The 11,317-nt window shown below is 38.1% G+C and overlaps 1 protein-coding gene across 1 annotated transcript; it reads right to left on the reverse strand.

Annotated features, from left to right (window-relative positions):
- Positions 1-2,052: 2,052 nt before the first annotated feature.
- Positions 2,053-3,371, reverse strand: LOC126629315 (fibrillin-5, chloroplastic-like). The gene is made up of 3 exons (XM_050299327.1): positions 2,992-3,371; positions 2,815-2,938; positions 2,053-2,148 (listed from the first exon to the last, which is right to left on the reverse strand). Exons 1-3 carry the CDS (start codon positions 3,369-3,371, stop codon positions 2,053-2,055), a joined length of 600 nt encoding a protein of 199 aa, XP_050155284.1.
- Positions 3,372-11,317: the final 7,946 nt, after the last annotated feature.

The following is an 11,317-nucleotide window of genomic DNA, read 5'->3' on the forward strand; positions in this document are numbered from 1 at the left end:
TTAGAAATCAGCATAAACAAAGGATTAGGGCCTTAGGGTGCGGCACAAAGCTTGGGCCTCAAGAAAAGGTTCACAGCCTAATTAATTTCTGAAAAAGGGCTTTACACAATCCAAATCCACAAGGAAAAAGGCTAATTAAATCAGAATCCAAGAGGGAAAAAGGGTAAAGAGGTGCAACAGGAATTGGAAGGAAAGGGAATGGAGCGCAAGGCAAGGCAAAGGCCTTCTAGAAGGAAGGAGGCACCATGTTTTTAGGGTTTCTAGAAGCAATATGTTTTGTGGCAGAAATTGGGACTTCAAGAAGGGAATGCTTCTAGAAATAGATATTTAGGTCCCCTTACAGCTGGATTTAAGGTATGATAAGATTAGGATAGGATACGATAAGATAAGGTTAGTTTGGATAAGATAAGGTTGGATAAGGTTCTGGTTCCTTCTTTTGAGCTGATTCCTTATCTTCTTTGTCTGGAATTTATTTTCTTCATCTCTTTAGCATATTCCTCGCCTTTTGAACTTCAAAAATGTCCATCCAAAGTGCTCCCCACATAAGCTATCCATTCTTGGCCCAAAACTGCTCCAAAATGCTCCAAATTGCACTTTCTTGCCAACTTTGTCATTTGGACCTACAAACACACGAAAATAGCTTAAAACACTCTAATAAGTAAGAACTAACAACATAAATGCAAGAAAACAAGCTAACTAAGTCGCATAAATATGCTTCTATCAAATTCCCCCACACTTAGCTTTCGCTAGTCCTCGAGCAAAACAAAGAACAAAACAGAACAAAACATAACCTAGACCTTCCAACATATCTATATCAAATAGAACTTGCATAAGTTTCTCTGTATATTGATGCATGCATACAAGAAAATATATGAACAGATGAATGAACATATATATGTGTGAAATTGTCTAGAATCGTTATTGTGCATATATGGTGGATCTGTATACATTGGTGTAATTTTGGGTTTTATTTGTGATTTCATTTATGATGCATGCTTCTACTATTATGTTTTGATTGAAATTGCAAATAGGGAGGAAGATGAATTTTGAGTTCTCCAGAAGAAATAGTGGTCTTGATTATCTCGTTTTAATCAAGACATATTGTTGTGATATATATATCCAGAAATTATCAAGATTTGGTTGATCTTGCTAAATAGATATTGAACTGGTTAGGATCAAATTGAATGTAAAAATATTGTGCTTGCGATTCTGATTTTGATCGTTGTTGAAACTGGTGATTTTGGGTTTATGTGAGATAAGTTTTTTTCTGCATGGATTGTGACTATCTTTTGATACATAGACTATTTGCATAATGGTTTAGGTGTATATGACTAAACTGAGATTATGCTAGTGAGGAATCGGGAACCAATTGGTTCATATCTCTAGTTTCTTATTGGTTGTGCAGTACTTTCTGCTTATGCTTATGTGGGAGAATCATATGTTCGAATGTAAGCATAAGACTAAGAGTATTTAGGCCGGCCATTATAATTCATTTGGATGCTTGAAAACCAATTTATGGTTTTATTCAAGCAATTGGTTGAATTATTTATATTACTTACTTAGTTTAAGTAATGAGAAGTTTAGTGCTATTGGTTGGAACTAAACTTGACTTAATATAGTGGGAGCAAACTAATTTATGTGTTTGTTCTGGTCAAGTAAAAACACATTGTTATAAATACAAATCGGATGCATGTGATCATGGAATCTGTTTGCATATAGGTTGCAGCAATGTTTCTTTGATTCTGCATTTTGAAATGTATAGATATAATGTATGTGATGTGAATCTGCATATAGGTTGCAACAATGTTTCTTTGATTTTGCATATAGGTTGCACATAGGTAAGTTGTATGTGAGGTTAAGCTTTTGTTATCCAAAAGATTTGGTGATCACTTCTATGAATATGAAAGGCTGTGTGATTAATATGTTTCATACTCAAGTGGAATAATGTTAGAATATGAGTATGAAATTGAATATTATAGCCGGTTGTAGTGTTTCAATTGACATTGAACAGTCTTGCTAGAAAGCTTAAAACTATCCTAATTCTTGTAGGATTTAATTCAGATTATCATAGCCCTTGTGAGACTGGAAGTCTATTTTGCTGATGCACTCATAAATGTTTGGATTCATAGTTGGTATCCTATGGTGATTCTAATAGGTGAATTATTAGGATTAATCTATTATAAATAGTGACCACTGCTCTTACAAAACATATGCTCAATATTGAACTAAGACCTATTGTTAGTTTGAGTACTTTTGGTTTGGTAATAGAGGACAATGTGCACTGTTTAGAAGTCTGCTTTGGCTTCTTCCTCTACTGTTTTTACGGGTTAGTTTGTCATTGTGTTTATCGAATTGTGATTTTAATACTTGTATAAATTTGTGGTTCATGAGCTTAATGTCTTAACTTATATTTATGATGAGTTTAGTCTTACGAGACATGTGAAAATGGTTCATTCCCACTTATCATGCACTCTATTACTGAGGCACTTTTAGGTTTAACTTTATACACATTTTCTACATCACTACACTTTATGGCTTCGTCACCTTCCAGGTGTTGGCTAGCACGACTCGGTTCGGAGTCCAAGTGGACATTCTGGGTCGAGGTGTGTCAAAAATCTCAATTAGTAATTAATGAAAACCAAAGCATGAAAACTATTAAATTGGCATTCGAAGTAGTTTTCCAAACAAGTTTTTTGTTATTAAAATAAAATAAAAATAAAAAATAAAATAAAATAACACGAAATGGTTTTCAAATCGCTTCTTAGTTTGTGACCATCTGAATTTTTGAACTAACAGACTCTGTGTAGTGTGTACCTTAGCAATGTTAATATTCTGGAAGAAATCACCCAAGGACATGAAGTCCCTCAATCCCAGCCTTGTCCTCTTTGAACCTAAACAAAATACAAAAATAAAGAATATATATTTATATACAGAGTTAGCAACTTAATACAGAGTTAGCAACTTCATACGGAAGTAACTACTCTGTTTGATACCTTTTGTAGATTAAGAACAGGATCTGGAGTAAGATTCCGAGACTCGAACTGGTTGACGAAAGCTTCAATCTGAGATTTCTTCGCAGACGGGACACCGAAAATGCCTCTATTGATTCCCTTGATTGCTTGGAAAAGCTCTGTCTTAATAACCTCATCATCCCCAACGTCTAAGCTGGAGCTGGAGCTCGAACTTTCTTCTGCAACTGATCTCACTGTGTAAGTGGGCTGCCATAACCCACCAAACCTCGTGCTTTGATGCGCGGTGGAGATCAAAACACGGGCAGCTGCCGACATGTTTGTGGGTCTAAGACTAGCTACTGGTGGAAATGTTATCGCATGGGAAGCTGGGATTAGTTGGTGAACAAGCACGGTGGCCATGAATCTTCCAATGACTCGTCGGAACAAGAGATGTTCACTGCTTCCTAGTACTCCTCAAGCGCATGGTCCATGGCAGTGAGAGAGAGTCGGCACAAGAGATGTTCACTGCTTCCTAGTACTCCCCAAGCGCATGGTCCATGGCGCAGAGAGAGAGAGAGAGAGAGAGAGAGAGAGAGAGAGAGAGAGAGAGAGAGAGAGAGAGAGAGAGAGAGAGAGAGAGAGAGAGAGAGAGAGAGAGTCTAAATTTTAAAATAAAATTTGCAAACTAAAAGATGTGGGTAATGTTAGAAAGACTAAATTGCGCATGGTCCATGGCAGTGAGAGAGAGTCGGCACAAGAGATGTTCACTGCTTCCTAGTACTCCCCAAGCGCATGGTCCATGGCGCAGAGAGAGAGAGAGAGAGAGAGAGAGAGAGAGAGAGAGAGAGAGAGAGAGAGAGTCTAAATTTTAAAATAAAATTTGCAAACTAAAAGATGTGGGTAATGTTAGAAAGACTAAATTGCGCATGGTCCATGGCAGTGAGAGAGAGTCGGCACAAGAGATGTTCACTGCTTCCTAGTACTCCCCAAGCGCATGGTCCATGGCGCAGAGAGAGAGAGAGAGAGAGAGAGAGAGAGAGAGAGAGAGAGAGAGAGAGAGAGAGAGAGAGAGAGAGAGTCTAAATTTTAAAATAAAATTTGCAAACTAAAAGATGTGGGTAATGTTAGAAAGACTAAATTTTAAAATAAAATTTGCAAACTTAAAAATGTGTCACTAATAGAAATGAGCATGTTTATCAATACTTAAGTAATAAACTAATCATCAACTTCTATATCGTTTAATTTTCAAAATTTAGTATCTCTAACATTACCCGAAAGAGGGATGGGGGAAAGCTTTTAGGCTGTCATTGTTTGTTTGTTTGTTTGTTGGTTTTTCTTATTTTAATTTGTTTGTGGATATTTTGCTTCTTAAAATAGCATGTGTTTGACATAAATGTCGATTAGGTTTGCAAATTTCAGTTGATACATCATGTATTATATTATATATATGGTTCGAAACTTGAGAGATCATAAATGTATTCATTTTTAGGTCCTATATTTTATTTTCAGAAAAATTAGATTCGCATCCCTATTTTTCCAACTTCATTGATTAAAACTTTATTCCTTTTTAATTTTTTTCTCAAGGTTCTTAGATTTTAATAAACGTTATTAATTATTTTAATAATAAAATATTTTTATTTCTAAATATATTCATTTGGTATTAAAAACGTTACATTTGTTATATTTATATTCATGGCTAAATTTTTTATCATATATTTTTACTTTTAGTTTGTATCCATTTTTAATTTGCAACCATTTTTTTAATTTGTACTAATTTTCTTTTCAGTTTTAATTTATACCCATATATTAATTCATTTTTGTACCCATATTTTTTAAACTCTTATTTGTATTTGTACCCATTTTTTATTTTGCTAAATGTACCCATGCTAATTGTATGTATTTAATTTATGTTTTAAAATATATCAACAGTTATTTCTTAAAATATGTTTGTAACGACCCGTGTCACATCCCGACCCGGGTCCACCACATCCCGGGCCCGTTCCACCACCGTAGCACGATATTGTCCGCTTTGGGCTTACCATTCCCTCACGGTTTTGTTTTTGGGAACTCACGAGCAACTTTCCAGTGGGTCACCCATCCTGGGAGTGCTCTGGCCTTCTTCTCGCTTAACTTCGAAGTTCTGACGGAACCCGAAGCCAATGAGCTCCCAAAAAGCCTCGTGCTAGGTAGGGATGAGAATATACATTTAAGGATCACTCCCCTAGGTGATGTGGGATGTTACAATCCACCTCCCTTAGGGGCCCGACGTCCTCGTCGGCATACTTCCGGCCAGTGATTGGCTTTGATACCATTGTCATATCTCGGCCCAGGTCCACCACATCCCGGGCCCGTTCCACCACCGTAGCATGATATTGTCCGCTTTGGGCTTACCATTCCCTCACGGTTTTGTTTTTGGGAACTCATGAGCAACTTCCTAGTGGGTCACCCATCCTGGGAGTGCTCTGACCTCCTTCTCGCTTAACTTCGAAGTTCCGACGGAACCCGAAGCCAGTGAGCTCCCAAAAGGTCACGTGCTAGGTAGGGATGAGAATATACATTTAAGGATCACTCCCCTGGGCGATGTGGGATGTTACAACCCGTCCCTAAAAATTATAGTTTTTATAAATTAAAAAATGAATTTACGAAAATGCCCTTCGAGGCAAATGCGTTGAATTTTGTTGGCTGTTGTATCGTGTGATGTAAGGATCATTTTCATGATGTATCCTCGTAGTACACATCGCTACGGACGCGTGGGTGCAAACAGGGCGTGATTTGGAGTTATGACGGAATAGTTATTAACATTTAAAGTTAGGGATATTTTCGTAATTTTATTTAACTTGGAAGGCTCCAGATTTTTGGAGCAAAGATATGTGAAGCCATGTGTGTGGCTAGGATAAAAAGAAGAGGAGAGAAAAGGAGGGAAGAGGGATGAAATTTCCCAATCAGGAAGAAGGAAAGGAGGGGAAAGGAGAGAGGAAGAAAAAGAGAAAACGCAGGGCGGACCCGTATAACCTTCGGACCAAACCCAGATCTTCCCCTTCTCGGTGATTTTCCACCATTTTTCTGGCAATCTAAACCACCAAACCACCTGGGAAACACTATAGGGCCTTCCCTCTACCTATTCCACCCCAAATTTGAAGGAATTTAACCTCGAAATAGTGTGCACCCGTACGAGGTGCGACGGGCTCGTGGTGGCAATCCACCAAATTTGAATGTAACTCCGATCACCACCACCATCAATAGGCTCCCCTCAACTCCAAGAACAATGCCCAAGAAATGTTTGAGGCGTTGGAGTGAGTTTGGAGGTTGAATCGAACACACCCAAGTTTAGGGTTCCGTACGGTTCAAGCTAAATTGGGGCTTTTCCCAGACAAATTGGCCTTAGTCACTGGTATGAAAGTTCGTCCACTCATTGAGATCTTCATTCTTGTAAAATTTTAGAATTTTTAGAAATAGTTAAATTTTCCAATGAGTCGGGGCGGCCAACCGCCACCGGCGGCGGTGCATGGCCAATGGACCGCTGATGCTATTTTACACTAAATCGATATATTAATCTCAGATTCGATATACATATGATGTGATTTGATTATTGTGAACCTAGTTTGATTATGGTGCGTTACTTGATAATTATATGAATCGATGATCCAACCGTTGGATCGTCACCAAACTTTAATATGTTATAGTACGTAATATTTGAGAATCATAGGAACTTACAGATCGGGAATCTGACGTATTGATCTTCCCAAATTGGATTTGTAAGTTCATAAAATAAAACGTTAGCCGCCACTTGAATTTGTAATTGGCGGAGATCCAACTGTTGGATCATAATGGAACTTTAGGATATTGTTCTACAAGCATAATGTGGATCTTTGGAAGTAAGGGATCGGAAATCTGTGATGCGGATCTTTCGGATCGAATTACGTAGGGATGTGTTTTATGTAAATTACGTGTTCTATCAGTAAGGATTCTGAGATGTGATTTGATAATTGTTCTAGGCGCCGATTGTTCGTGACGTCTCGAAGTTTGTGCTAGGGAATTGTAGCATGGACTCCAGGTGAGTGAGCTTTTGGTTTTCTATATATATGTATGTATGCTTTATGTTTTTTCTGAGAAACTGTTTTAAATGAAATGTGATTGAAATGCCATTTCATACTTGCGTTATATTTTTGTATATGTATTAGGGTAATTATGCATAATGTTGCATGATGCTACGAACGCTCAGGTAAGCTTCAAGTGAGTATAGTGATGGTAGCGATGGTAGTGTGTATAATTATGATGAGTTGAATTTAGTGATTAATATCCTACACCCCAATGTTAGTGCTCCACCTGTGGTTAGGGCCTAGCCTTCACGTGATCGTTCACCTCCCGCACCACACGTTCACCATGGATCCAAGGTAGATGCCAGCCTGTTCTACAGACCACATTAGGTGGTTCCGACTCGTAGGTGACTTGCGATACTTCGCATAGTCTTCACGGGATCGTAACACTTAAGAGTATTTATTTACACCTAGCCTGTCGTACAGACCACATTAGGTGGTTCTGACTCGTGTGCAGGATTTGATTGATGAGCTATGGACTTAGCCGTACAAGTCACGTTAGGTGACTCTGGCTGACATATCATTTTATATTGATTAATTTCACCTGACTTACTTAGTTCATTGTTGAGATACTTGAAATGGCATATACTTGGTTTTCACTACTTTCGACCATGATTTCTATATACATATGTATGATTATTTTCTGGGAAATTATACAGGTTTTACGGTAAGGGGTTATAATGTTTGAAAAGAGAAATGGTTTTAAAAATCTTTGTTTTTGCCCACTCACGTTTTCTGTTTTGCACCCCTCTAGGTTCTAGTAGCAAAGTTTATGTGTCGACGTAGATTCTTGGCATATCCCAGTACAGGTGGCTTCCTATGATGGTATAATCCTTATCTTACCTTACTGTACTTTACTTATGCTTTGTAATCACATGTAAAATGGGTCCATACCCACTCACCACGCACTTGTGTACTTAGGCACTTTTAGGCTTAAATTTATTCACATTTTACACATCATCACACTTTATGGCTTTGTCACCTTCCAGGTGTCGACCAGCACAGCTCGATTCGGAGTCCTAGTGGACATTCCGGGTCGGGGTGTATCAGTTTGGATATCAAATATGAGATCAATATATCGATTTAGCTTAAAATAGCATCGGCGGTCCACCAGCCATGCGCCCCGCCGATGGCGGTCGGCCGCCTCGACTCGCTGAAAAATTCAACTATTTATAAATATTCTCAAATTTTACAGGAATGAAGATCTCAATGAGTGGAGCAACTTTCATACCTATGACTAAGGCCAATTTGGCCGGAAAAAACCCCAATTTAGCTCGAACCGTACAGAACCCTAAACTTGGGTGTGTTCGATTCAACATCCAATCTCACTCCAACGCCTCAAACATTGCTTGGGCTTTGTTCCTAGAGTTGAGGGGAGCCTATTGGTGGTGGTGGTGATCAGAGTTACATTCGAATTTGGGTGGATCGCCACCACGAGCCCATCGCACCCCGTACGGGTGTACACTATTTCGAGGCTAAATTCCCTCAAAATTGGGGTGGAATAGGTAGAGGGAAGGTCCTAGAGTGTTTCCTAGGTGGTTAGGTGGTTTAGATTGCCAGAAAAATGGCGAAAAATCGCCATGAAGGGGAAGATCCGGGTAAGGTCTGAAGGTTATACAAGTCGGCCCCGTTTTCTCCTTTTCTTCCTCTCTCCTTTCCCCTCCTTTCCTTCTTCCTGATTGGGCAATCCCATCCCTCTTCCCTGCTTTTCTCTCCTCTTCTTTTTATCCTAGCCACACACATGGCTTCACATATCTTTGCTCCAAAAATCTGGAGCCTTCCAAGTTAAATAAAATTAGCAAACTATCCCTAACTTTAAATGTTAATAACTCTTCCGTTATAACTCCAAATTGGGCCCTGTTTGCGCCCACGAGTTCATAGTGACGTGTGCTACGAGAATACGCCATGAAAATGATCCTTACATGACACGACACGACAGTCAACAAAAGTCAACGCATTTGCCTCGAAGGGCATTTTTGTAAATTCATTTTTTAATTTATAAAACTATAATTTTTAGGGTCGGGTCGTTACAATGTTAATAATTATGTGGGTACATTATTTTTTTGCTATAAGTTTTTGTGAAGAACAATATTGCTGTAAAATTGATTTTTAAGTATTTATTATATTCAAAAATATTATTTGAATTTGTTTAAATTTCATAATTTGTGGGACATTAAATGCATAAATGCATGAGTTAAATCTCTTAAACAAGGCTAAGGACCTCGATCAAAATATTTAAACAAATAAGGTTTCAGTCTAACAATTAGGTTAATTAGAGATTGGAACCAAAATGATCCTTTATTTTATTTTTCTTTTACTAGGAACTTAGGCAAATGCTTCGGCAAATTCGAATTTACACTAATCTGAAGAAATAGGCAATTGTTGAAGCAAAAAAGCCTAGAAGATTTTTATTGAAATGAATTGGGTAGTCAAAAACAAATGTTGCACTCTCCCTCTCTCCCGTACCTTTTATATGAAGGAAATATTTGTAAAAACATGTTCATTTAAGCAACATATATAGCATGCTATTAACAATTAAAAGGCCGAATCATGCTTGCATGCACTTAAAAACAAAACATTAACCATGAAATTCAAAGCCTAGTAGATTGGTGAACCAAGACTCAACTCAAAACAAAGTGAGTTGAGATTTATACCTTTGTAGATTCCTCTTTGCATAAGCAAAGGCTAATCACCCAAAGAGAGGGCCTTCATTCCTTGCTTCTTAAATCTATGGATTTGGATGGAAGAATAGGATTCTCCAAGTTCCCAAAATAGAGAACCTCTAAGTTTCTACACCAAGGTTAGATTGGAGAAGAAATGAGTGACCTTGGAAGAGTTGGATTGCTAGCTAATCCCTCCAAGGGGGCCGACCTCTTTAGAGAGAAAGGGAGAGACATGTTCTCTCCAATTTTCTCCAAAAGAAACCCTTTAATGAATTTAGGCTATAAAGTCCTTTATATAGTCCCTTCAAATAAGTGACCTAAAGAACCAAAAAGCCATTCTCTCTAACATGGCCGGCCATAAGGGTTTTATTGGGCTTTTGGGCCTTTGTGAATTAAGTTGTCATACAACTTAAGTCAATGGGCTTGACGTTCGAAGTCCATTGGGCCTTGAGGCCCAAAACTAACCCTTGGTCTTTTAACGAACTTTATTCGTTTGATTAATTAACATATTAATTAGTCCTTGCCATAAATTATTAAATAATTAAACCATTTAATTATTCTTACTCATCTCCATTGTTTCTTCAATCTCCACCTTACACGGTGTACGATCCATTAGGTTCCTTTTAGTGAGGCAGTGGGCGATTAAAACCATTTCAAATCGATTGTGAATTGAAACTTACTTTCAATTCTCCCTTTAGTGATTATACACGTTTAGGGCTTCCACAAACCATGAGTGACACCTAGCAGCATATCATGGTTACCCAAGCTAATCAGAAGAGGTGGAGAACCTATTCAGTTTAGGATTACAAATGCAATACGGTCTTTCTCTAATACAATACTCTTGACCACATTGTTTGGTTTGATAGTTTATTCATGTCTACTATCCAATGTGATTCGTGTGCTTATATGATTACCTTGAATGTGATTTCGAACGCCTTCCTAAATCTCATTCATACTCTGATCAGAGATTTTCAATCATATCATAGAGTATTCCCCCCCAAACCATTTGAAGGTTAGAGATCCCTTGTTGCGCATTCACTTGCCTCCATAACTAAGTGGCTTAACCCCAACTATGCCGTGGACACCCTCCTGATGGAGTGACTTTGACATAATCAAAGATCAAGGACTTAACCACAAGACAACTATGATGCCTCAGGTCAAAGGACTACTTTGCATTATCCCAACCATGAGTTCTCATGTGACATGAATATGAGAACTCTTCGTTGATCGTGTTCAGTAAACTCATTATCTATTGAGCACCTACGTACTTGTCTTGATGTCACACACACCAATGACTCGAGACTAGTCATTCTCCCTGAGAGAAGACACAGCACGTACTGATCTTAACGGACTGTCAATGCCCAATTGGCAATCCTATGATTAGGAACGTTTAGGATGTGTCTACGAAAGAATGGTCTCATGAATCTAACTTCTTTAGATTGCATTCTCCCAATCACATATTCCTTGGACTTATCGTTTAAGTATATAACATTTATATGAGACGGCTCAAACAATAATCTTTGCCCTTTATATTTAAACTACGTTAGTTTAACTTGTGAAATGTCCATAAAGTATCATCATATGATTGGTTTTATGGCACATTTCC

This window comes from Malus sylvestris, chromosome 1, assembly GCF_916048215.2.
Source record: "Malus sylvestris chromosome 1, drMalSylv7.2, whole genome shotgun sequence".
Classification (NCBI taxonomy): domain Eukaryota; kingdom Viridiplantae; phylum Streptophyta; class Magnoliopsida; order Rosales; family Rosaceae; genus Malus; species Malus sylvestris.

Bases quoted from the DNA above. Each gene is read 5' to 3' on its own strand.
- LOC126629315 (XM_050299327.1), bottom strand. From the start codon at position 3,371: ATGGCCACCGTGCTTGTTCACCAACTAATCCCAGCTTCCCATGCGATA. The intron at 2,939-2,991 runs ATCAAACAGAGT...GTATTAAGTTGC, and splicing joins GTTCTTAATCTACAAAAGGT to TAACTCTGTATATAAATATA. The intron at 2,149-2,814 runs GTACACACTACA...TTCACCTATTAG, and splicing joins AGAATATTAACATTGCTAAG to AATCACCATAGGATACCAAC.